The following is a 25,653-nucleotide window of genomic DNA, read 5'->3' as shown; positions in this document are numbered from 1 at the left end:
TTGTCCACATTTTGGTCTTCATTCTTCTTGAGTTTCATGCGTTTAGCAAATTGTATCTTATATCTTGGGTATCCTAAGTTTTGGGCTAATATCCACTTATCAGTGAATACATATTGTGTGAGTTCCTTTGTGATTGTGTTACCTCACTCAAGATGATGCCCTCCAGGTCCATCCATTTGGCTAGGAATTTCATAAATTCATTCTTTTTAATAGCTGAGTAGTACTCCATTGTGTAAATGTACCATAATTTCTGTATCCATTCCTCTGTTGAGGGACATCTAGGTTCTTTCCAGCTTCTGGCTATTATAAATAGGGCTGCTATGAACATAGTGGAGCATGTGTCCTTCTTACCGGTTGGGACATCTTCTGGATATATGCCCAGGAGAGGTATTGCTGGATCCTCCAGTAGTAATATGTCCAATTTTCTGAGGAACCACCAGACAGATTTCCAGAGTGGTTGTACAAGCTTGCAATCCCACCAATAATGGAGGAGTGTTCCTCTTTCTCCACATCCTCACCAGCATCTGCTGTCACCTGAATTTTTGATCTCAGCCATTCTGACTGGTGTGAGGTGGAATCTCAGGGTTGTTTTGATTTGCATTTCCCTGATGATTAAGGATGTTGAACATTTTTTCAGGTGCTTCTCTGCCATTCGGTATTCCTCAGGTGAGAATTCTTTGTTCAGTTCTGAGCCCCATTTTTTAATGGGGTTATTTGACTTTCTGGAGTCCACCTTCTTGAGTTCTTTATATATATTGGATATTAGTCCCTTATCTGATTTAGGATAGGTAAAGATCCTTTCCCAATCTGTTGGTGGTTTTTTTGTCTTATTGATGGTGTCTTTTGCCTTGCAGAAGCTTTGCAGTTTCATGAGGTCCCACTTGTCAATTCTCAATCTTACAGCACAAGCCATTGCTGTTCTATTCAAGAATTTTTCCAACTGTGCCCATATCTTCAAGTCTTTTCCCCACTTTCTCCTCTATAAGTTTCAGTGTCTCTGGTTTTATGTGAAGTTCCTTGATCCACTTAGACTTGACCTTAGTACAAGGAGATAGGAATGGATCGATTCCCATTCTTCTACATGATAACAACCAGCTGTGCCAGCACCATTTGTTGAAAATGCTGTCTTTCTTCCACTGGATGGTTTTAGCTCCCTTGTCGAAGATCAAGTGACCCTACGTGTGTAGGTTCATATCTGGGTCTTCAATTCTATTCTATTGGTCTATTTGTCTGTCACTATACCAGTACCATGCCGTTTTTATCACAATTGCTCTGTAGTAAAGCTTTAGGTCCTGCATGGTGATTCCACCAGAGGTTCTTTCATCCTTGAGAAGAGTTTTTGCTATCCTAGGTTTTTTGTTATTCCAGATGAATTTGCAGATTGCACTTTCTAATTCGTTGAAGAATTGAGTTGGAATTTTGATGGGGATTGCATTTAATCTGTAGATTGCTTTCGGCAAGATAGCCATTTTTACAATGTTGATCCTGCCAATCCATGAGCATGGGAGATCTTTCCATCTTCTGAGATCTTCTATAATTTCTTTCTTCAGAGACTTGAAGTTTTTATTATACAGATCTTTCACTTCCTTAGTTAGAGTCACGCCAAGATAGCTTATATTATTTGTGCCTATTGAGAAGGGTGTTGTTAACCTAATTTTTTTCTCAGCCTGTTTATTCTTTGTGTAGAGAAAGGCCATTGATTTGTTTGAGTTAATTTTATATCCAGCTACTTCACTGAAGCTGTTTATCAGGTTTAGGAGTTCTCTGGTGGAATTTTTAGGGTCACTTATATATACTATCATATCATCTGCAAAAAGTGATATTTTGACTTCATCTTTTCCAATTTGTATCCCTTTGATCTCCTTTTGTTGTCGAATTGCTCTGGCTAGGACTTCAAGTACGATGTTGAATAGGTATGGAGAAAGTGGACAGCCTTGTCTAGTCCCTGATTTTAGAGGGATTGCTTCAAGCTTCTCACCATTTACTTTGATGTTGGCTACTGGTTTGCTGTAGATTGTTTTTATCATGTTTAGGTATGGGCCTTGAATTCCTGATCTTTCCAAGACTTTTATCATGAATGGGTGTTGGATCTTGTCAAATGCATTTTCTACATCTAAGGAGATGACCATGTGGTTTTGTCTTTGAGTTTGTTTATATACTGGATTACGTTGATGGATTTCCGTATATTGAACCATCCCTGCATCCCTGGGATGAAACCTACTTGGTCTGGATGGATGATTGTTTTGATGTGTTCTTGGATTCGGTTAGCAAGAACTTTATTGAGGATTTTTGCATCAATATTCATAAGGGATATTGGTCTGAAGTTTTCTACCTTTGTTGGGTCTTTTTGTGGTTTAGGTATCAGAGTAATTGTGGCTTCATAGAATGAGTTGGGTAGAGTACCTTCTGTTTCTATTTTGTGGAATAGTTTGTGAAGAACTGGGATTAGATCTTCTTTGAAGGTCTGATAGAACTCTGCACTAAACCCATCTGGTCCTGGGCTTTTTTTGGTTGGGTGACTATTAATGACTGCTTCTATTTCTTTGGGGGATATAGGGATGTTTAGATCTTTAACCTGATCTTGATTCAACTTTGGTACCTGGTATCTGTCTAGGAACTTCTCCATTTCATCCAGGTTCTCCAGTTTTGTTGAGTAAAGTCTTTGGTAGAAGGATCTGATGGTGTTTTGGATGTCTTCAGGATCTGTTATTATGTCTCCTTTTTCATTTCTGATTTTGTTAATTAGAATGATATCCCTGTGCCGTCTAGTGAGTCTGGCTAAGGGTTTATGTATCTTGTTGATTTTCTCAAAGAACCAGGTCCTTGATTGGTTGATTCTTTGAATAGTTCTTCTTGTTTCCACTTGGTTGATTTCGCCCCTGAGTTTGATTATTTCCTGCTGTCTACTCCTCTTGGGTGCATTTGCTTCCTTTTGTTCTAGTGCTTTTATGTGTGTTGTCAAGCTGCTAATGTGTAATCTCTCTACTTTCTTTTTGGAGGCACTCAGAGCTATGAGTTTTCCTCTTAGAAATGCTTTCATTGTGTCCCATCATTTTGGGTATGTTGTGGCTTCATTTTCATTGAACTCTAAAAAGCCCTTAATTTCTTTCTTTATTCCTTCCTTGACCAAGGTATCATTGAGAAGAGTGTTGTTCAGTTTCCACGTGAATGTTGGCTTTCTATTATTTATTTTGTTATTGAAGATCAGCCTTAGTCCATGGTGATCTGATAGGATGCATGGGACAATTTCAATATTTTTGTATCTGTTGAGGCCTGTTTTGTGACCAATTACGTGGTCAATTTTGGAGAAGGTACAATGAGGTGCTGAGAAGAAGGTATATCCTTTTGTTTTAGGGTAAAATGTTCTGTAGATATCTGCCAGATCCATTTGATTCATAACTTCTGTTAGTTTCACTGTGTCCCTGTTTAGTTTCTGTTTCCATGATCTGTCCATTGGTGAAAGTGGTGTGTTGAAGTCTCCCACTATTATTGTATGAGGTGCAATGTGTGCTTTGAGATTTACTAAAGTTTCTTTAATGAATGAGGCTGCCTTTGCATTTGGAGCATAGATATTCAGGATTGATAGTTCCTCTTGGAGGATTTTACCTTTGATTAGTATGAAGTGCGCCTCCCTGTCTTTTTTAATGACTTTGAGTTGGAAGTCAATCTTATCAGATATTAGAATGGCTAATCCAGCTTGTTTCTTCATACCATTTGCTTGGAAAATTGTTTTCCAGCCTTTCATTCTGAGGTAGTGTCTATCTTTTTCTCTGAGATGTGTTTCCTGTAAGCAGCAAAATGTTGGGTCCTGTTTGTGTAGCCAGTTTGTTAGTCTATGTCTTTTTTTCGGGGAGTTGAGTCCATTGATATTAAAAGATATTAAGGAAAAGTAATAGTTGTTTCCTGTTATTTTTGTTGTTAAAGTTGGCATTCTGTTCATGTGGCTGTATTCTTTTAGGTTTGTTGAGGGATTACCTTCTTGTTGTTTCTAGGGTGTGGTTCCCGTCCTTGTATTAGTTATTTTGTGTTATTATCCTTTGAAGGGCTGGATTCCTGGAGAGATAATGTGTGAATTTGGTTTTGTCGTGGAATACTTTGGTTTCTCCATCTATGTTAATTGAGAGTTTGGCTGGGTATAGTAGCCTGGGCTGGAATTTGTGTTCTTTTAGTGTCTGTATGACATCTGTCCAGGATCTTCTGACTTTCATATTCTCTGGTGAAAAATCCGGTGCAATTCTGATAGGCTTGCCTTTATATGTTACTTGGCCTTTTTCTCTTACTGCTTTTAGTATTCTATCTTTATTTAGTGCATTTGTTGTTCTCATTATTATGTGTCGGGAGGTATTTCTTTTTTGGTCCAGCCTATTTGGAGTTCTGTAGGCTTCTTGTATGTTCATGGGCATCTCTTTCTTTAGATTTGGGAAGTTTTCTTCTATAATTTTGTTGAAGATGTTTGCTGGTCTTTGAGTTGAAAATCTTCATTCTCATCCACTCCTATTATCCATAGGTTTGGTCTTCTCATTGTGTCCTGTATTTCCTGGATGTTTTGAGTTAGGATCTTTTTGCATTTTCCATTTTCCTTGATTGTTGTGCTGATGTTCTCTATGGAATCTTCTGCACCTGAGATTCTCTCTTACATCTCTTGTATTCTGTTGCTGATGCTCGCATCTATGGTTCCAGATTTCTTTCCTAGGGTTTCTATCTCCAGTGTTGCCTCATTTTGGGTTTTCTTTATTGTGTCTACTCCCTTTTTAGGTGTAGTATGGTTTTGTTCATTTCCATCATCTGATTGGATGTGTTATCCTGTTTTTCTTTAAGGACTTGTAACTCTTTAGCCATGTTCTCCTGTTGTTCTTTAAGTGAGTTATTAAATTCCTTCTTGATGTCCTCTACCATCATCATGAGATATGCTTTTAAATCCAGGTCTAGCTTTTCAGGTGTGTTGGGGTGCCCTGGACTGGCGAAGTGGGAGTGCTGGGTTCTGATGATGGTGAGTAGTCTTGGTTTCTGTTAGTAAGATTCTTACCTTTACCTCTCGCCATCTGGTAATCTCTGGAGTTGTTATAGTTTTCTCTGTTCAGAGGTTGTTCTTCTGGTGATTCTGAGTACCATCTGTCAGCAGACCTGGGAGACAGGCTCTCTCCTCTGAGTTTCAGTGGTTAGAGCACTCTCTGCTGACAAGCTTTCCTCTTAAAGGGAAGGTGTACAGATATCTGGTGTTTGGAGTTCCTCATGGGTGAAGAAGAAGGCCCAAAACAGAACCTTTCCCAGATGCTGTGTTGCTTTGGCAGGTCACAGAAGCTGTCAGCTTCTGTGGTGCACACTCTCACCTGTGCAGACTAACTTCCTAAGTTCGGTGGAGTCCTGGATCCAAGATGTGCTCCCTGCTCCTGAGGCAGAGGGCTCCTGTGCAGGGCAGACCACTGTCTTCCGACTGGGAGGGTGCCGGATGTCTGCGACCCCAAAAGGGTGCTGCCTCAGTGGCTCTCTGGCTCCTGCCTGTCCCTGAAGCTCTCTGCTTCTGTGGTCCTCACTCTCACCTGTGCAGACTAAATTCGGCAGAGTCCAGGAGCCAAGATGGCGCTCCCTGCATGGTGGACCACTGTCCTCATGCTGGGAGGGTGCCGGATGTCTGAGGCCCCAAAAGGGTGCTGCCTCAGTGGCTCTGTGGCTCCTGCCTGTCCCAGAAGCTGTTTGCCTCTGTGGTCCTCACTCTCACCTGTGCAGACTAAGTTCAGCAGAGTCCCGGAGCCAAGATGGCGCTCCCTGCAGGGTGGATCACTGTCCTCCGGCTGGGCATAAATTCTTTTCTAAAGAAATCTATATTGATTTTTCAGGACTTCATTTTCTTTTCCCATCTATCTGTTTATTGTTGAGTCAACTTATTTTAATAGCAGAATTAATGTGTGTCTCTGAACTCAGATCTTATGACATCCTTGCCCTGGGCTTTTGAGTAGGTTTACAATTACAAGTGAAGAATCTGTGTAGCACACTGGGCCAGAAACCCAACTTTGTTTGAGTTTCTGAAATGTAGATCTACCCAAATATATCTGCACTGTCTGTGGCTTGAATATATCTGAATTTTACTTATTTTACAGTGAACTTTCTGATATTTCCTGTATATGATAAGGATGATTAATCTCTCTGTAATTTCATTACATAACATTTTGTACTTGAAATGTGTAGTTCTTGCTCCTCAGCGATGTTTACTCATCATTTTCATCAAACCTTTTAGTATTTTTTGGAAAATACATTATAAAAAGACAAGTGGAACAATACAGAAGATAATGACAATGAATCTGTGTTACAAGTGATTGCAGAAATTAATCTTTATTTGAATATGTATTAGGATGAGACTTATCAATAAAAATTAGAAGATCTTGAGGCTGAAGACAGTAAAAACTAGATGATCTTGAGATGTGCTCATAATATTTAGAACAGTTGAAAAACTGGTAAATGTATTGATCAGCAGGCTGAGTAGAGTATATCAACACTGTGATACATGGTCCAACAGTCACTGATGATTCAGCCACAACCTGCATTTTGAAAGTGTAAGATGTCAAACAAGGCTCAGTTAGGTACTGACCAACTCAGGTAATCATGGACTTTAAGGAATGTTATGTTTGTTTCAAGAATTGTGTATAAAGAGGGTAAACATGTTCTCCTGTGCCCAGTGGAGAATGAAGAGTAGGTAAAACTCTGAGGGCTGTGGAAATAATGATATTCCTACCCTGAACCATGCCTCCTTTTGTTACTTTTTTTTTTTAAAGATTTATTTATTATATGTAAGTATACTGTAGCTGTCCTCAGATACTCCAGAAGAGGGCATTAGATTTCATTACGGATGGTTGTGAGCCACCATGTGGTTGCTGGGATTTTGAACTCAGGACCTTCAGAAGAGCAATCGGCGCTCTTAACCACTGAGCCATCTCACCAGCCCTCTTTTGTTACTTTTTAAAACAAAACCTCAGTGAGCTTATTTAACTTATTGATATACTATGAAAAGTATGATTCTCAAAATTGTTAAAGAAGAACATTTACTATAAAAGGAATTACAGTTTTTAAACCATGTGATAAATGTATAAAAATTTCTGGAGAATTTTTCTCATAAATCAAAAACTAAAATGAATGAGGAAGCCTAATGAAATTAGTTTGTCTATATATGTATTTGTTGAAATAACTTTTAATATATTACATGAGGTTTCCTAATGCAGAAACATACTTCATGAAACAGTGATATTGTTCTCATTCAATATTATAAATTATAAATAATAATCAGAAATTGTTACATATATAAAATAAGTAATCATATGTTACATATAAACAATATAGTGAACAATACAGAATTTCAATTAATGGTATGGGACTAGCTCCATATCATATTCATACTATATTTTAGTTTCAGTGAAAATTATAAATAAGCAGTTATCATATTTGATATTAAGAAACGTCTCTAATCCTCTTCTCTGTTGGAGTATCAGCCATAACTTGATTTCATATGAAATGACATCCTCACAAACCAATGTTTCCTATTGTCTTATTTCCTTGTCCCACACCCCCACTGTTCTTTCAATTCATTAAAAGTAATTTACTAATCAAGAGTTTTACATGTGATTTGAGTGTTTTTTTGGTTGTTTTATTTAATTTGTTTTCTTATTTCAAGTGAAACCTTGTGAATTTCCACAATTCAAATATGGACATCTGTATTATGAGGAGAGGCTGAGACCCAATTTCCCAGTGTCTATAGGACAAAGGTACAGCTATAAGTGTGACAACGAGTTTTCACCACCTTCTGGGAGTTCCTGGGACTACCTTTATTGCACAGCACAAGGGTGGAAGCCTGAAGTACCATGCGTCAGTAAGCCAATGTCTTTGTATTTAAATATGTTTAACTCTTTTAAAGAGAAAGCACATACATAATTACAGTTATGTTTCTCATGACAAACATAAGACCAACGAAAAAACGTGTGACAAAAAGGCTAATTTCTGTTCTTTGTGAGCAGCTCTTCATGAAATGTACACACACAATAGGGACTATGGAAATGCCTTTATCTCTTGCATATTTTATTTATACAAACTAAAGATAAATGCTACTCATTTAAACATTTGTTATTAATTTTATTCTGAATGCAATGCATGCTCATTAAACAGCTGAAACGATAACATTTAACTTAAGCAAATGAAAGCTTTTACTTTTTTTTTAATTTTTACTTTTTATGTTTCTTAGGGAAATGTGTTTTCCATTATGTGGAGAAGGGACAGTCTTCAAACTGGGAAAAAATATATGTGCAGGGTCAGTCTGTAAAAGTCCAGTGTTACAATGGCTATAGTCTTCAAAATGGTCAAGACACAATGACATGTACAGAGAATGGCTGGTCCCCTCCTCCCAAATGCATCCGTATCAGTAAGTAACCAGCCCTTACATCACAAGATTCCCTTGACTCTCTGTCCCTTCTGTATTAACTGTGGCAACATGCTTTAATTGTTTCCAGTGTGGATAAGTGGATACTGAAGATTCCTGATAAGTATATACAACCTAAACACTCCTAGTCGATCTTAAGCCATAATATAACAAAACATTTAGCAAACTTAATTTTATAGCACTATGTACTTTTAGCTTACTTTGCATTTGACTCAAAACGATTCTAAAATTATAATTTACCATTAAACCAAACAGCTAAACACATCATTGATATAATAACATTTTAACTGCTAATTAACTCTGAATTCTCTATGATGTGTTATGGGGAAGAGAATTTGTGAATAGTGTGCATGACCCAGTTTTGATGTTTTTCTCCAATCTTTGTACCAATATGTTTATATCATGTCAATTTTTTCTTGTTGTGTATCCTTGTAAATGTCTGAGTTTTGTCTCAATTTATTTTTTTTAAATAAATACCTTTAAAATGTTACAACATCGTAGTGTTGATATGCATTCCTTTTAATGTCACTTGAGATTTTAAGATAAGATCCTAAGTCAATTTATACTTAACCATTTTTCAAATTTAGTTTTCTTCTAATTTATATTTTAGTAATTGTTTTTCTGGAAAGTGAAGAATTCTAAAAAATAATCCTTTACTTATACATGTCACAGAAGTGGGTTTTTTTTTAGACTTACTACTGCCAACTTTTTTATATAGACTTGATTGCCATTATCTTACATTTTCAGAATAATTTTGAAATTATCATATACTATTGTCTTACTTTTTATGAATGTAATATATATTTAAAAGTATAGAATGATTTTGAATGCTTGTCAATTGCCTTTTATTATACCACTTGGCTGATGAGAAACTTTTCTTAGCCTCATTCTTTTTAGACACTTGTCCTTTATTTATTTACTTTCCCAAAATTTTTATCTTTATTTATTTAAAATTTTAAAATATTAACATTATTGATCGATTTAAAACATTTACTGTGTTTTTATTTGGTAGTTTTTCTTTTATACTAGTTTTGCTTATAACCTTAATTGTACATATCCTTTCTAGAGTTTTGTGAATTGGTCTGAACTATATGAATATACAATTTTTTACAAATATTTCTCGTTTTTTTACTTTTTTTTAATTTATTTTTTATTAGGTATTTTTCTCGTTTACATTTTCAATGCTATCCCAAAAGTCCCCCATACCCACCCCCCCAATCCCCTACCCACCCACTCCCCCTTTTTGGCCCTGGGGTTCCCCTGTACTGGGGCATATAAAGTTTGCAAGTCCAATGGGCCTGTCTTTGCAGTGATGGCCGACTAGGCCATCTTTTGATACATATGCAGCTAGAGACAAGAGCTCTGGGTACTGGTTAGTTCATATGTTGTTCCACCTATAGGGTTGCAGTTCCCTTTAGTTCCTTGGGTAATTTCTCTAGCTCCTCCATTGGGGACCCTATGATCCATCAAATAGCTGACTGTGATCATCCACTTCTGTGTTTGCTAGGCCCCGGCATAGTCTCACAAGAGACAGCTATATCTGGATCCTTTCAGCAAAATCTTGCTAGTGTATGCAATGGTGTCAGCGTTTGGAAGCTGATTATGGGATGGATCCCTGTATATGGCAATCACTAGATGGTCCATCCTTTCGTCACAGCTCCAAATTTTGTCTCTGTAACTCCTTCCATGGGTGTTTTGTTCCCATTTCTAAGGAGATGCAAAGTGTCCACACTTTGGTCTTCGTTCTTCTTGAATTTCATGCGTTTAGCAAATTGTATCTTATATCTTAGCTATTCTAAGTTTCTGGGCTAATATCCACTTATCAGTACATATTGTGTGAGTTCCTTTGTGATTGGGTTACCTCACTCAGGATGATGCCCTCCAGGTCCATCCATTTGCCTAGGAATTTCATAAATTCATTTTTTTTAATAGCTGAGTAGTACTCCATTGTGTAAATGTACCACATTTTCTGTATCCATTCCTCTGTTGAGGGGCATCGGGGTTCTTTCCAGCTTCTGGCTATTATAAATAAGGCTGCTATGAACATAGTGGAGAATGTGTTCTTCTTACCTGTTGGGACATCTTCTGGATATATGCCCAGGAGAGGTATTGCTGGATCCTCCGGTAGTACTATGTCCAATTTTCTGAGGAACCGCCAGACTGATTTCCAGAGTGCTTGTACCAGCTTGCAATCCCACCAACAATGGAGGAGTGTTCCTCTTTCTCCACATCCTCGCCAGCATCTGCTGTCACCTGAATTTTTGATCTTAGCCATTCTGTATTTTTTATTTTTTACAGAATAGATGTCTTAAATTTCCTTGCTTAATAAAATGATAGTGGGGAAATTATATGTTACAACTTCCTCAATGTAAGTAAAGTTCTTTAGGTAGTTTTCTGAGGCGGCGCCATTTTCGGCTCCAGACAACCGGCCACCTTCCTGATCAGAGCACAGGTGTCTGCCCGGCCTGAGAGGCTTCTGCCTCAGGTTCCACAGGAGCCAGCTTGGTTCCAGATCTTTTTACTTTTTAAAGTCCTATTAAGTCTGATTGATTTTGTTTTCTTTCTTCAAGTAACTCAAAATTTCTCAAAGGAACTGAAAGCTTTATGCTCATATTTCAAGGACTTACCTATAAACAAAATCATTTTTCTTCAGGAAACAGTTCATAAATATATAGTGCTCAGGTCAGTGGCATTGAAAGATGAGCCTGATTCTATGACTACAACATCATCTAGAACCAGTCTTCTGAGGAATTTATCTTTTTCCCTCCTTCTTCAGCCTGAGTTCAATTCTACTATTCTAGGTATTAAAATTTCATTTCCTCCTGTTGTGTTTTGTTTCTACTACATTATATCAATAGAATAATGCATTGTAGGCTTTTGTTTGTTTGCTTGCTTGTTTTAATTCTAGAAATTTAATTTTTCTTTTATTCTGTTTTCATTGTTCTTTTTCATGCAAATACATCCTGACCTCAGCCACACTTCTCTCCATTCCTCCTAGTCCTCTCCACTCCACTATCCTCCATATAAGCTCTTCTCCATTTCCCTTCAGAAAGGAGCAGACATCTTAGTGATACCAAATGAATACAGCATAGTAGAATGCAATAACAGTTGGTTGAAGTTGCCATATCAAAGCTGGAGAAGGCAACCCAGTAGGCAGAAAAAGATCCCAAGAACAGGCAAAGGAGTGAGACACTCCCTCTGCCACTGTTATGAGTCCCACAAAATGCCCAAATTAAGAAAACACAGTGTATATAAATACCAGCTCAGTGTCTAGGATTACAGCTTCCATCTCTGTAACCTCTATGAGCCCTGCTTAGTTAAGTCTGTTTACCATATACTCCTGGTGTCCTCCAACCTTCTGTCTCCTAAAATCCTTTCTTCTCATCTTTTTCTGGGTTGTCTTATCTTTGCCTTATTGTTTGTCTGTGTGTCTCTGCATCTGTTTCCGTTCAGGTGCTCAACAAAGTCTCTCTGAAGATGATTAGTCTAGTCACTAATCTATACGTGTAGCAGAATATTATTAGCAATCATTGACATTTTTTTGGTCAGTAATGTTTGGTACCACTACATTTCTCTGAGCCATACAGCTTCCCATTCCTGGCCATCCTCCCATTGTGGAGTACGGACTCCATTCATGGTTTGGACCTCAATTTAGATCAGTCATTGGTTGGTCACTCCCATAAACACTGAGATACCTTCACCCTTGCACATTTTGCAGACAGGACAGGTAGTGGGTGAAAAGTTTTAGGCCTTTGTTTCCCAGTCCCACCAGTGGAAGTCCCACTATGGCTCCTGACTTCTTTCCTAGGTTTTCAATCTACAGAGTTGTCTCCCTTTGTGATTATGTTATTGTTTCTACTTCCATTTTTAGAACCTGGGTGGTTTTCTTGAATTCTTTCACTTGTTTTGATGTGTTTTTCTATAATTCATTATGGGATTTTTGCATATCCTCTTTAAGGGCTTATACCTGTTTACCTATGCTCTCTTGTATTTCTTTAAGGTAGTTATTTATGTCCTTTTTATAGTACTCAATCATTATCATGAGAAGTGACCTTATATCTATACCTTGCTATTCTGGTGTGATGGTGTATCCAGGACTTGATGTGGTGTCAAAGTTGGGATCTGATGATACCAAGTAACCTTGGTTGCTGTTGCTTCTGTTCTTATGCTTGCCTCCCACCATTAGATTATCGCAAGTGTTCCCTGTCCACAATATATCTTATTGAAGCCTGTCCTTTCTGTAATCCCAGTTGAGTCAGAACTCCTCAGAGTTCAGCTTTCTCTGTGATCTTGTGATTCTGGGATCTTGTGATCCTGAGATTCTGGGTGTCAGAGTTATCAGTCAATCTTCCTCTGAGATGCTGAAATCCTAGTGTGACCAAGCTCCTGGGATTCTGGAATCCTGCAACTCTAAGAACCTGGGTGTGCTATGGCACCTGGAAGTAATACTTCCTCTGGGGATCTGGGGGGGCTGTCCACTGAGTTCAAAACCATGGTAGACAAGCGCTGCCTGAAGGAACCCAAGCTACTGGTCGAGCAGGATTCCTGTCCCTATTCCTGGTGGCCCCAGGCACTTGTGGTTCTTTTAGAACAGAGGTTGTTTTCCACTCACCAGAGATCCTAAGACCCTGGTCATGCTAGGGCATCTGGTATGTAGAGAGTACTCTGGGAACCATGGGACTGTCATTAGTTTGATAATAAATTATATTATTTATTTTCATTTCAAATGTCTCACTTTCTCATCCCTCCAATTACCCATTCCCCATTCCCAACCATTTTGCCCCTAAGAAGTTGCTCACACACCTACCCATCCACCCATTCCTGCCTCACCCTTTAGCATCAACCTTATCTGAGGCATCAAGCTTCCACAGTACTAAGTGCTTCCCTTCCCATTGATGTCAGATAAGGCAGTCCTCTGGTACATATGTAGTACTAGAATGAAGGAGCCTATGTATAACTTTTTTATTTATGGTTTAGTTCCTGGGAGTTCTGAGGGGCCCATTTAGATGATACTGCAGCTCTTCCTCTGAAGTTGCAATCCCATTCATCTCCTTCAGTTCTAGCCCTAACTCTTCTGTTGGGGTCTACTGTCTCAGTCTAATGGTTGACTGAGACTATCTGCATCTGTCTTAGTCAGGTGCTGACAGTGTATCTCAGAGGACAGTCATATCAGGCTGTAGTCTGCAAGCACATCATGGTATCAGCAATAATGTAGGGATTTGGTGACTGTAGATGGCATGGATCCCAACATGGGACAGTCTCTGAATGGCCCTTCCTTCAGTCTCTGCTCCTTTTTTCCCTCTTCAGTTCCTTTAGAAAGGAACAATTCTAGGTTAAAATTTTTGAGATGGGTTGCTGGCTCTATCCCTCAACTGGGGCCATGTCTATCTATTGGAGGTTGTTCTCTCTCCACTTTGTTGTGTATCTTGGCTAATGTCTTCCCCATAGAATCTTGATAACCTCTCCCTTCCCTGGCATCTGGGATATTCTAGTTCCTCTACCTGCCCCATTGCTGCATATTTCTTTTCATCCTCCTGACCCTCTTGACTTCTCTTCTGGCTCTTCCCATAACTAGCCACCACCAAACATACACTCACACAGTTTTACCTAATTACTCTCTATATCTTCCAGGTTCCTCCATCCCTCTACCTCCTGTGATTATTTTGTTGCCCCTTCTAAGTGGGATTGAAGCATACATACTTTGAAACTTTGGTCTTACTTTTTTTTAAAGCATTATATGGTCTATGATTTGTATTGTGGGTATTCTGAGCTTTTGTGATATCTACATATCAATGAGTATAAACCACATATGTCTGTTCATGTATGGGTTACCTCACTCAGAATATTTTCTTTATTTTCTTCTTTTGTCTGTCATGATAGTTCCCTTTTTGTGAGTGCTCCATAGCCTCCATAATAGTGTCAGGCTTTAGGGCTCCCCTTGAGGTGGATCCCACTGTGGGCATGTCACTGGAACTTCTTTTCCTCAGGCTCTTCTCCATTTCCAACCTTGCAATTCTTTCATAGTGTTCTAGCTCTCACTTTTTGTGCTATATTGAATAGATATGGGGAGAATGGGCATCCTTGTCTTGCACCCAATTTCAGTGAGATTGCTTCAAGCATGTCTCCATTTAATTTGATATTGGCTGTTAGTTTGCAGGAAATTGCTTTTAGTATGGTTAGGTTTGGGCCTTGAATTTCTGATCTCTCCAATACTGTTAACTTGAAGGGGTTTGGGATTTTGACAAATAGTTTTTCTGCATCTAAGGAGATGATGATGTGAATTTTTTCTTTGAGTTTGTTTATATAGTAGATTATGTTCATGTATTTTCATATATTGAAACAACCTTGTGTTTCTGGGATGAAGTCTTCTTGATCATGTTAAATGAAGGTTTTGATGTGTTTTTAGATTCAATCTGCAAGAATTTTATTGAGTATTTTTGCATCTATATTCATAATGGAAATTGGTCTAAAGTTCTTTTTTTTGGTTGGGTCCTTGTGTGGTTTGGGTATCAGAGCAATTATGGCTTCCTAGAATAAATTAGGTAGTGTTCCTTCTGTTTCTATTTCGTAAAATATTTCGAGAAATATTGGTATCATGTTGTCTTTGAAGTTCTGATAAAATTCTGCAGTAAATCCATCTGGCTCTGGCCTTTTTTGTGTTGGGAAGTTTTTAATGGCTTCTCTTTCCTTATGGCATATGGGCCTGTTTAGATAGTTTACCTGCTCTTGATTTCACATTGGTATGTGATAACTGTCTAGAAAACCATCCATTTCATCTAGATTTTCCAGTTTTGTTGAGGATAGGATTTTGTAGTAAGATCTGATGATTTTTTGAATTTCTTCAGTTTCTGTTGTTATGTCTCCCTTTTCATTTCTCAATTTGATAATTTGGATACTGCCCCTGGAACCTTTATTTAGTTTGGCTAAGGGATTATCTATCTTGTTGATTCTCTTAAAGAACCAGCCTTTCGTTTTGGTGATTCTTTGTATTGTTCTCTTTGTTTCTATTTGTTTAATTTCAGCCCTGAATCTGGCTTTTTCCTTCTTTCCTCTTGGGTAAGTTTGCTTCTTTTTGTTCTAGAGCTCTCAGGTGTGCTGTGAAGTTGCTAATGTAATATCTCTCCAGTTTCTTTACCAGTGCACTAATTGGTATCAATTTTCCTCTTAGCACCACCCTCATTGTGTCCTATAAGTTTGGATTTGATTTGTCAAGATTTTCATTACATTCCAGGAAGTCTCTAGTTTCTGTCTTTATTTCTTGCCTGACCAAGCTATCGAGTAGAGGGTTGTTCAGTTTCCAAGTATATTATGCTTTCTGACATTTTTGCTGTTATTGAAGACCAGCCTTAGGCAATGGTGATCTAATGGGATGCATGAAATTATTTCAATCTTCTGGTATTGATTGAGGGTTGTTTTGTGACCCATTATATGTTTGACTTTGGAGTAGGACCCATGAGGTGCTGAGAAGAAGGTATATTCTTTTGCTTTAGGGTGAAATGTTCTGTAGATATCTCTTAAACCCATTTGGTTCATAACCCCTACTAGTTTCACCATGTCTCTCTTTAGTTTCTATTTCAATGACCTGTCCATTAGTAAAAGCCAAGTGTTGAAATCTCCCACTAATATTATGTGGGTTTCAATATGTGTTTTGAGCTTTAGTAAAGTTTCCTTTTTTATTAGATATTTTCTTTCTTTACATTTCAAATGTTGTCCCCTTTCCCAGTTTTCCCTCTGAAAACCCACTTTCCCTTCCCCCTGTCCCTCCTTACAACCCACCCAACCCCTCTTCCCTGTCCTGCCACTCCCCTACACTGGGGCATCAGGCATTCTCAGGCCTAAGGGCCTCTTCTTGCATTGATGTCCAATAAGTCTATCCTCTGCTACATATGCCACTGGAGCCATGGGTCCCTCCATGTATATTCTTTGGTTTGTGGTTTAGTCCCTGGGAGCTATGGGGTTACTGGTGAGTTCATATTGTTATTCCTTCTGTGTGGCTGCAAGCTCCTTCAGCTCCATCAGTTGTTTCTCTAGCTCCTCCATTGGGGACTTTTTGCTCAGTCCAATTGTTGGCTGAGAGCATCCACCTCTGTATTTGTCAGGCACTGTTAGAGCTCTCAGGAGACAGCTAGATCAGGCTTCTGTCAGCAAGCACTTGTTGGCACTTCCAATAGTGTCTGGAGTTGGTGACTGTGTATGGGATTGATATACAGGTGGGAGAGGCTCTGTATGGTCTTTCCTTCAGTAAAGCTTCTTTTAAGGATGTTTGAGCCACTGCATTTGGGGAATAGATGTTTAGAAGTGAGACTTTGTCTTTGTGGATTTTCCCTTTGTTGTATATCAACTGTCCTTCTTCATCCTGTTTGATATCATTTGCTTAAAAGTCTATTTTATTGGCTATTATGATGTCAACTCCAGCTTGTTTCTTGGGACCATTTGCTTGGAAGACCTTTTACCATCCTTTTACTCTGAGATAGTGTCTTTCCTTGTTATTGAGGTATATTTTTTTATGCAGCAAAATACTGGATCTTGTTTTCATATCCAGTCTATTAACTTATGTCCCTTTATAGGTGAGTAAAGCCCATTAATATTGAGAGATATTTAAGACAGTTGACTGTTGTTTTCTGTTATATTTGGTTTTGTAGGTAGCTTTATGTGCTTTGGTTCTCTCCTTTTGCTTTGTTGTGAGATGCTTAATATCTTATATTTTCTTTGGTATAGGTACGTTCCTTTTGTTGGAGTTTTCCTCTAGGATCTGCTGTAGGGATAGAATGTTAGATAGATACTATTTGATTTTGGTTTTGTCTTGGAATATTTTGTTTAGCATTTTCTTGTTCAATCAATTCACCAGCAAAATTCATGGAGTTCTGGTTTTTAAAGGCTAAGTATTTTTCCCATTGTATACATGGAACCCATAAAAATAGTACATTTTCTGTATCCTTTCTTCCAATGGTTGTTTCCAGGGGTTGTTTTCAGCATGTTGGTTGTTTTCAGATTCTGGTTATTAGAAAAAGGTCTGTTATGAACATAGTCGAGCACTTTTCCTTGTGAAATGGTAGAACATCATTTAGGTATATTCCTAAAAGGGGAATGGCTGGGTCTTGGTGTAGATCTGTGAGCTGAATTAGAACAGGTATTCTGGGAGGCAAAGAGTGCTTTCATTGGTTAGGTAGGGGGGACGGGGAGGGGTCTGCTGTGTCAATAGTTATGGAAGACTTCTGTCATCCAGGCTATGGCAGATGTCCTGTGACCCTGGTTATGGCAGACCTCCTGAGAGTCAGATTGTTTCTGAAGGGTGAAGGTTAAGGGGGCTGGAATGCCAAGTCTGCCATGGGCAGGGTTGTGGACGGGAATGAATATGTGTCTCTGACAGGGTGTATTCACCTGTATACAGGGCTTTGTATGGGTCCCAGTTAGGCCAGGTGTTTGTGCTTGTGGGACTCACTGTGAGCCTGGTTATGATGGAAATCCTGGGAGTTATGCAGTCTCGAGGTGTGGGAGGGGATATTGGAGCACCTGAATTTATAAGCATCATTCTTGAAGATGCTTTCCTTTTCCCATTATTTAATTTTAGATTGCTTATAAAAACCTAGTGTTCATAATTATATGAATTTACATCTGGATCTTCAATTTGATCCCATTGGCAATCCTGTCTGTTTTGGGTATTTATGCCAATACTATGCAGTTTTATTACTATATATCTCTAATACAGCTTAAATCGTGACTGATGATGACTCTGAAACAGAGTTTGTTTTTTTAGTTAATTAATTAATTAACTTAAATCTTGATCAAGATCTTCCTCCCTCATCTCTTTCCAGTCCAAGAATTATAAATCCCCCAAATGACCCTCTCTCCTACTCTAAGGAGAAGAGGAATCCCTCCTTGGGACATTCAGTTGCAGAAGTTCCAAGTGCATTCAATAGCGTTGAGACCAGACCAGGCAGTCAAGTTAGGGAAGTGGATACAATGGCAGACAACCAAAACAGCCTCCTCCACAATTAGACAGAAGTCATGAAAACTAAGCTGGACATCTGCTACAAATGCATAGATTGAGTGGATCCAGTGCTGATAGGCTTTTTAGTTGTTAGTTCAATATCTGGGTCTCCATGGGCCTAGGTTAGTAGATGTTGTAGGACTTCATGTGGTGTTCTTGACTTCTCCAATTCGTTCAATTCTATGTCTCACACTTCCACAGAGCACCCCAAGCACTGCCTAATGTTTAACTTAAGGCCCCTGTATCTGTTTCCATATACTGTTGGATGCAGACTCTCGGGGGTCATTTATGTTATCCTTCTGTCTTTAAGAAAGGCAGAATATGATTGAAAGTGTCAGGGGTTGTTGCTTTCACATGGCATGGGTCCCTGTATCTGTTTCCATATACTGCTGGATGCAGCCTCTAAGGAGAAATTTCTGCTAGGCTTCTGTTTGTAAGCATGGTGGAGTATCATTGAAAGTGTCAGGGGTTGTCACTCTAACATGGCATGGGTCTCAAGTTGGGCAGTCATTGGTTGGACATTCCTTCAGTCCCTGCTCCATCTTTATACCTGTATACGTAGAAGGCAGAGCAAATTTTGAGTTGATAAAGATCTTTTCCCAATCTGTTGGTTGCCTTTTTGTCTTATTGACAGTGTTCTTTGCCTTACAGAAGCTTTATAATTTTATTAGGTCCCATTTGTCAATTCTTGATCTTACAGTAGAAGCCATTGGTATTCTGTTCAGATTTTTTACTCTGTCCACACAAGTTTGAGGCTTTTCCCCACTTTCCCCTCTATAAGGTTCAATGTCTCTGGTTTTATGTGGAGGTCTTTGATCCGCTTAAACTTGAGCTTTGTATAATGAAATAAGGATGTATCAGTTTGCATTCTTCTACATGCTAACCTCCAGTTGACCAGCACTATTTGTTGAAAACGCTGTCTTTTTTTCACTGGATGCTTTTACCTCCATTGTCAAAGACCAGGTTACCATAGGTGTGTGGGTCTATTTCTGGGTCTTCAATTCTATTCCAATGATCTACCTGTCTGTCACTGTACCAGGACCATGCAGTTTTTATCAAAATTGCTCTGTAGTACAGCTTGAGGTCAGGTATGGTGATTCAACCAGAAAGTATTTTATTGTTGAGAATAGATTTTGCTATCCTAGCTGACAGGAGCCGGATATAGCTGTCTCCTGAGAGGCTTTGCCAGTGCTTGACAAATAAAAAAGTTGATGCTCACAGCCATCCATTGGATGGAGCACAGGGTACCCAATGAAGGAGCTAGAGAAAGTACCCAAGGAGTAGAATGGGATTTCAGCCCCATAGGAGGAACAACATTATGGACTAACCAATACCCCCAGAACTCCGTGGGTCAAAACCACCAACCAAAGAAAACACATGGTGGGACTCATGGCTCTCGCTGCATATGTAGCAGAGGATGGCCTAGTTGGTTGTCAATCAGAGAGAGGTCCTTGGTTTTGGGAAGGTTCCATGCCCTAGAATAGGGGAATCCCAGGGCTTGGGAGTGGCAGTGGGTGAGCAGGAGGTGGGGAGGGTGCTAGTGGGGTTTGAGGCAGAAACCAGGAAAGGGGACAACATTTGAAATGTAAATAAAGAAAATATCTAATAAAAAAATTTTGAGCTGAAGGTTTTGTGGGTGAATTGGTGTCCCTCTCCCTCCACTTTAAGTTCCACTTCAGAAGATGAGCACTTCAGTCTCCATATCCCCTACTGGAAGGAATCTCAACTAGTGTTATCTCAGTAGACTTCTCAGAACCTCCTTCATCCCAAGTTTCCATCTACTCCCAGAGATGGGTTACCACACTCAAGATGATATTTTTCTAGTTCCATTGAATTGTCTGAAAATTTCATACCTTTTTAGAAAATAGCTGAGTAGTATTTCTATTGTGTAGCTATACCACATTTTCTTTATCCATTCTTCAATTGAGGGGCATCTAGATTGTTTTCAGTTTCTGGCTATTATTAATAAACTTGCTATGAACATATTTAAGCAAGTGTCCTTGTACTGTAATAGGGCATCTTTTGGTATATGCCCTGGAGTGCTATAGCTGGGTCTTGGGATAGTTCTATTCACAATTTCTGAGAAACTGAGAAATTGATTTCCAAGTGATTGCACCAGTTTGGACTCCCTCTAGCAATGCTGGAGTGTTCCCTTCACTGCACATCCTCAACAAGATGACACAGTGATCAAAGTCACATGTGTCTTTGATCTTATCCATTGTGACACGTGTAAGATGGTGTCTCAGAGTCCATTTTTATTTGCATTTCCCTCATGGCTATGGGTATTGATTATTTCTTTAAGCATTTCTGAACAGTTAAAGATTCATCACTTCAGAATTCTCTGTTTGGCTTTGTACTCCATTTTTCATTTGGCATATTTGGTTTGCTGCCTTGAGTTCTTTATGTATTTAAGAGAAATTATTTCTCTGCCAGATGTAAGATTGGTAAATATCTTTTCCCATTCTCTAGGCTTCTACATTGTCTTATTGATGATGCCCTTATCTTTGCAAAAACATTTCAGTTTCATTAGGTCCAATTCATTAATTTTTGTTCTTAGTATCAGAACTATTAGTGTCCTGTGGAGGAATTTGTTTTCTGTGCCAATGAGTTGAAGGAAGTTCCACTTTTTCTCTTTTATTAGATTCAGTATATGTTTTTATGTTGATGTCTTCAGTTCACTTGGACTTCAGTTTTGTGTAGGGTGATATATATATATATATATATACATATATATATATATATATACACATATAGATATGTATATATCTATATATGTATGAATATATATTTGTATTCTCGTTAGTACTGCTTTCATTGTGTCCCATAAATTTTTATGTTTTATGCATTCATTTTCACTCAATTTTTGGAAGTATTTAATTTCTTTCTTTATTACTGTCATGATACTATAGACCTCAGGAGAAAGTTGCTCAAATTCATGAATTTGGAGGTCTTTTGTTATTCTCATTGTTATTGAAATCCAGTGTTTATCTCTTGTGGTCTGATAGGATGGATGCGGGGGGTCATTTCAATTTTGTTATATCTGTTGAAATTTGTTTTGTGACTAAGTACGTGGTCAATATATAGAAAATGTTGTGAAATGCTGAGAAGAAATTATGTATGTGTATGTATATATATATATGCATAAATATATGTATATATATATATATATATGATTATTGAAATGTTTATAGATACCTGTTAGTTCCATTTTCTTTATAACATTTATTTGCTCTAGTATTCCCCTGGATGTCCAGTCACCTGGAGTGCGTGGGACATTGAAGTCTTTTACTATCAGTATCTGAGGGTTGATGTGTTTTAATCTTTGCTAACTTTCTTTTACAAATGGGGTCATTTCTATAGTTCGTTTTCTCAACATTCTGTTAGTCTTTTTTTTTTTTTTTTTTTACTGAAGAAATGAACTCATTGATATTTAGAGATATGCATGACCAGTGATTATTCATTTATGTAATTTATTATTTTGTTGTTGGTGGTGGTATTGTGTATGTGTGTGTTTTCTGTCTTTTGATTTTGCTAGTGGGAGTGTATTTATTTCCTGTGTTTTTGTGAGTATAGTTAAACTCACTGGGCTAGATTTTTCTTTCTAGTAGCCTCTGGAGGGTGGTGTTTTAGATAGATATGGTTTAAATTTGGATTTGTCATTGAAACTCTTGCCTTTTCCATCTACAGTGTTCAAAAGTTTTGCTGTATATAGTAGTCTGGACTGGAAACTGTGATATTTTAGAGTCTGAAGGATTCCTGCTTGTCTTACTTTAGATATTTTCTTTTAGAAGTGATATGTAATTCTAATATGTCTACCTTAATTGCTCTTTTTTTCCTTGTAGCTTTCAATATTCTCTCTCTGTTCTGAATGCTTAGTAATTTAATTATTATATTTTGAGTGATCTTTCTCTTTTGTTCCCATTAATTTGGTGTTCTGTGTGCTTCATGTATCCTTATAAGCAATCGTTAATTTAGGGTAAGAAAACTTTTCTTTTAAGATTTTGTTGAAATTATTTTCTGGGTCATTGTTTTAGTTAGGGTTGTACCACTGTGAAAAGACACCATGACCAAAGCTACTCTTATAAAGACAAAGATTTAGTCCATTATCAACAATACAGGAACATGGCAGCATTCAGGCAGGCATAGTGCAGGAGGAGGTCATAATTCTACAGCTTCATTTGATGGCCACTAGGAAGAGTGGCTTCTAGGCAGATAGCATGAAGGTCTTAAAGCCCATGCCTACAGTAACATACTTTTTCCAAGAAGACCACACTCATTGGGCTAAGCATATTCAAATCACTAAAGACTTTGAGCTGGATTCTCTTCCTTCTATTCCTATCTTAGGTTCAGTGTTTTCATAGTAGCCACAATTTCCTGGACTATTTTGTGTTAGGAAATTTTCAGATTTAGCATTTTATTTGGATCAATGTATGTATTTCTTCTACTGTGCCTACAACAGCTCTTTCATCTATAGTATTCTATTAGTGGTACTTGCATCTGATGTTACTTTATTTATCTAAATTTTTACACCTCCAGAATTCCCTGACTTTTTGCTTCCTTTATTACTTCTATTTACAGTTTTAGATCTTCTTGACTTACATTTTTCCCTTCAACTTTTCTTTTTTTGATTCCTTGACATTCCTTAAGGTATTCATTCAACAATTCAACTGGAAGCCTTGCTCACTGCTGTCATGGGTGCAAAATATCCCAACCATACTTGTAAACCATAGGCTAGATTATTAGACTGAATCATACACAATGTCATCGCACTTATTAGTTTAAGTTGTAGAAATTTTTCTAATAAATTCTTTATAAAATTTAATAACTTACATTCAAATTTTCACAAATAGACCACTATTTAACACATTTTAAAATAGTCAAAATAGTCCTCTAATTGTATAAATAGCTTTATTGTTATAGATCTATATACATCTATCTTTCAAATAAAATTCAGTTACTATACAAGCTATAATTTAGACGAACAATACATACATGCTACTGAAAGAAATGAAATTAAGTTAGAAACATGATGCACAGCCTATGATTACCAGTAGACCAGTAGTCCAGCCACCCACAAACCTTTTCTTCTCTCTTGCTTCCCTCAGCCAGATACCCATTCACCCACTATAGGTCATTCCTACCAGAAGACCAACCTCCAACTCAGAAAATGAATATGTACCAGATCAGAGTCCACACAGGCCAACAGAAGTCTATCTTCCATCTCTGGTGGAGGCCCCATGCTCAATCATCCACAGAGATCCAAAGAACACTGAAGAAACAGATACCAGAGGGGGGAAAAAACAAACAACCATAAACCTAGAAATCAACATCTAGAGATAAAATTCATTCTAAACATAGATGTTTATAAACCAGTATAAGAACACAACCAACAACAAATAGGGCAACATGTTTCTACAAGAGCCAATGTATCCTAATTGATCAAGTCCTCAGTATTCCAAAACAACTGAAGCTCGAGAAAATGACAATAAAACCTACTTTATGAAGACAATCGTGGTCCAAAAAGAAGAGGTGAATAAGTCTCGTAAAGAAATTGAGGGAAGGACAAACCCTTTCTCTAACTCATCCTTTGGAGACCCTGTGCTCAGTCTCAAGTTTGGCTCTGGGTATCCACATCTTTATTCATCAGGTTCTGGCAGAGCTTCTCCGGAGACAACTGTATCAGGCTCCTGTTAGCAAGCAATTCTTGGCATCTACTATAGTGTCTGGGTTTGGTGGCTACATGTTGGATGGATCCCCAAGTGTGGCAGTCTCTAAATGACCTTTCCTTCATTCTTTGTTCTATTCTTTGTCCCTGTATTTCCTTTAAATAGGAGCAATTCTGGATTAGAATTTTAGATATGGGGAGGTGGCCCCATCCTTCAACCAGGGGGCCATATCTAACCTCTGAAGTGTCTCAGGTTGCTGACATAGGTCTGTGCTCCTTATCTATATGAATATTGAGTGCACCCAGATTTTTGTTTTCATTCCACAGATTTTTGTATGTAGCTATCTTATTGATACTTGTATATAATGGGTGAACATTAACAAATGAGTGTCTGTAATTTTTTTTGGGTGGGGGAATAAATTGCTGCCACAAATTTATGTATTTTCATTCACCTCCCCCACAATCTCTTGAATAAAATAGCAGTGCTCTGGGAAAACTTACTGCTAGCGGTTGGGGTTGGAAAATTGCAGAATAGGAATACTGAGTTTGATTGATTTCTATTTGAAATTATTTAGATTGGTTTGGCGACCTTTTTTGGTACAACTTGGGTGTTCAGAATATCAGTAAAATGCTTCAGGGGGATGTCTTTCTAAAGGATTGTGGTGATTAAAGGAATCTTTACTATCTTCCATTTTGAATATCTTGAATAGTTGGTGTTCTGGGAAACTTTGACCTTAATTTTTGGGGTAGTTTTTCTTCTCATATTCCCCATCAGAGTGTCTTGTTATGTGCTATTGTGCTGACATTTGGCCAGTTGAGATAGAGGATGACTACTGAGAAATGAAGAATTCTGCTCCATATTTTCTCTGTTTTTGCTTTTCTATGCCACAATTCCAGTGACTCCAATCTTTTTGAGCAAAGTAATATTTGTTTCTTAAATTCAGTAAAATACCCATTTTTTTCTTCTTTAGTTCTCATTTTGCTATTTTCTGAAAAATTCTCTTTTACACAAATGCACCTCTATAATGAACATCATAAATCTCTTCCTACTCTGGAATTTTAGTCCAGTGTTCCTCGTTTTGTACAATGTGACATTGCTAATTTTTACTGAAATATGTTGCCTTATTGTTTGAGTCTACTACTCTATTTTATTTTTGTTTCTTTATGCTTTTATTATATTCTTTTACAACAATAAAATCACATTATTTTTCCTAATCTTTGAACAACCATTCTACTTTAGGCATGCATCTACAATGACTCTTGAAATTATTGATCCTGGAGTCTGTAGTAACTTTGGATATGTTTTCTAAGATCATTGTTCAACTCCAGGAACCCCAATGGAATAAATGAGTTCTAGGTTCCTTACTGATTCAATTTTTCTTAAGCTGAAAGAAGAAATAAAAGAATGAATGAGGGCTGGAGAGATGGCTCAGTAGTTAAGAGCACTGACTGCTCTTCTAAAGGTCCTGAGTTCAAATTCCAGCAAACACATTGTGGCTCACAAACATCCATAATGAGATCTGACGTCCTCTTCTGGTGTGTCTGAAGACAGCTACAGTGTAGTTAGATATAATA

At 37.9% G+C, this 25,653-nt stretch overlaps 1 protein-coding gene across 2 annotated transcripts in view; it reads left to right on the top strand.

Moving 5' to 3' along the window:
* The window catches only part of LOC110287097 (complement factor H), a 110,411-nt gene that overhangs the window by 47,048 nt on the left and 37,710 nt on the right, over positions 1–25,653 (top strand). For both annotated transcript variants that reach the window (XM_085841587.1, XM_085841585.1), the window contains exons 8-9: positions 7,664–7,858; positions 8,228–8,404. In XM_085841587.1, the coding sequence (XP_085697713.1) occupies positions 7,664–7,858; positions 8,228–8,404 (372 nt within the window). The remainder of the gene's footprint in view (positions 1–7,663; positions 7,859–8,227; positions 8,405–25,653) is intronic.

The sequence above is a fragment of the Mus caroli genome, unplaced genomic scaffold (genome assembly GCF_978045245.1).
Source record: "Mus caroli unplaced genomic scaffold, Mus_caroli_1 scaffold_1, whole genome shotgun sequence".
Taxonomy (NCBI): Eukaryota; Metazoa; Chordata; class Mammalia; order Rodentia; family Muridae; genus Mus; species Mus caroli.
This window is presented reverse-complemented; position numbering and strand designations above follow the sequence as displayed.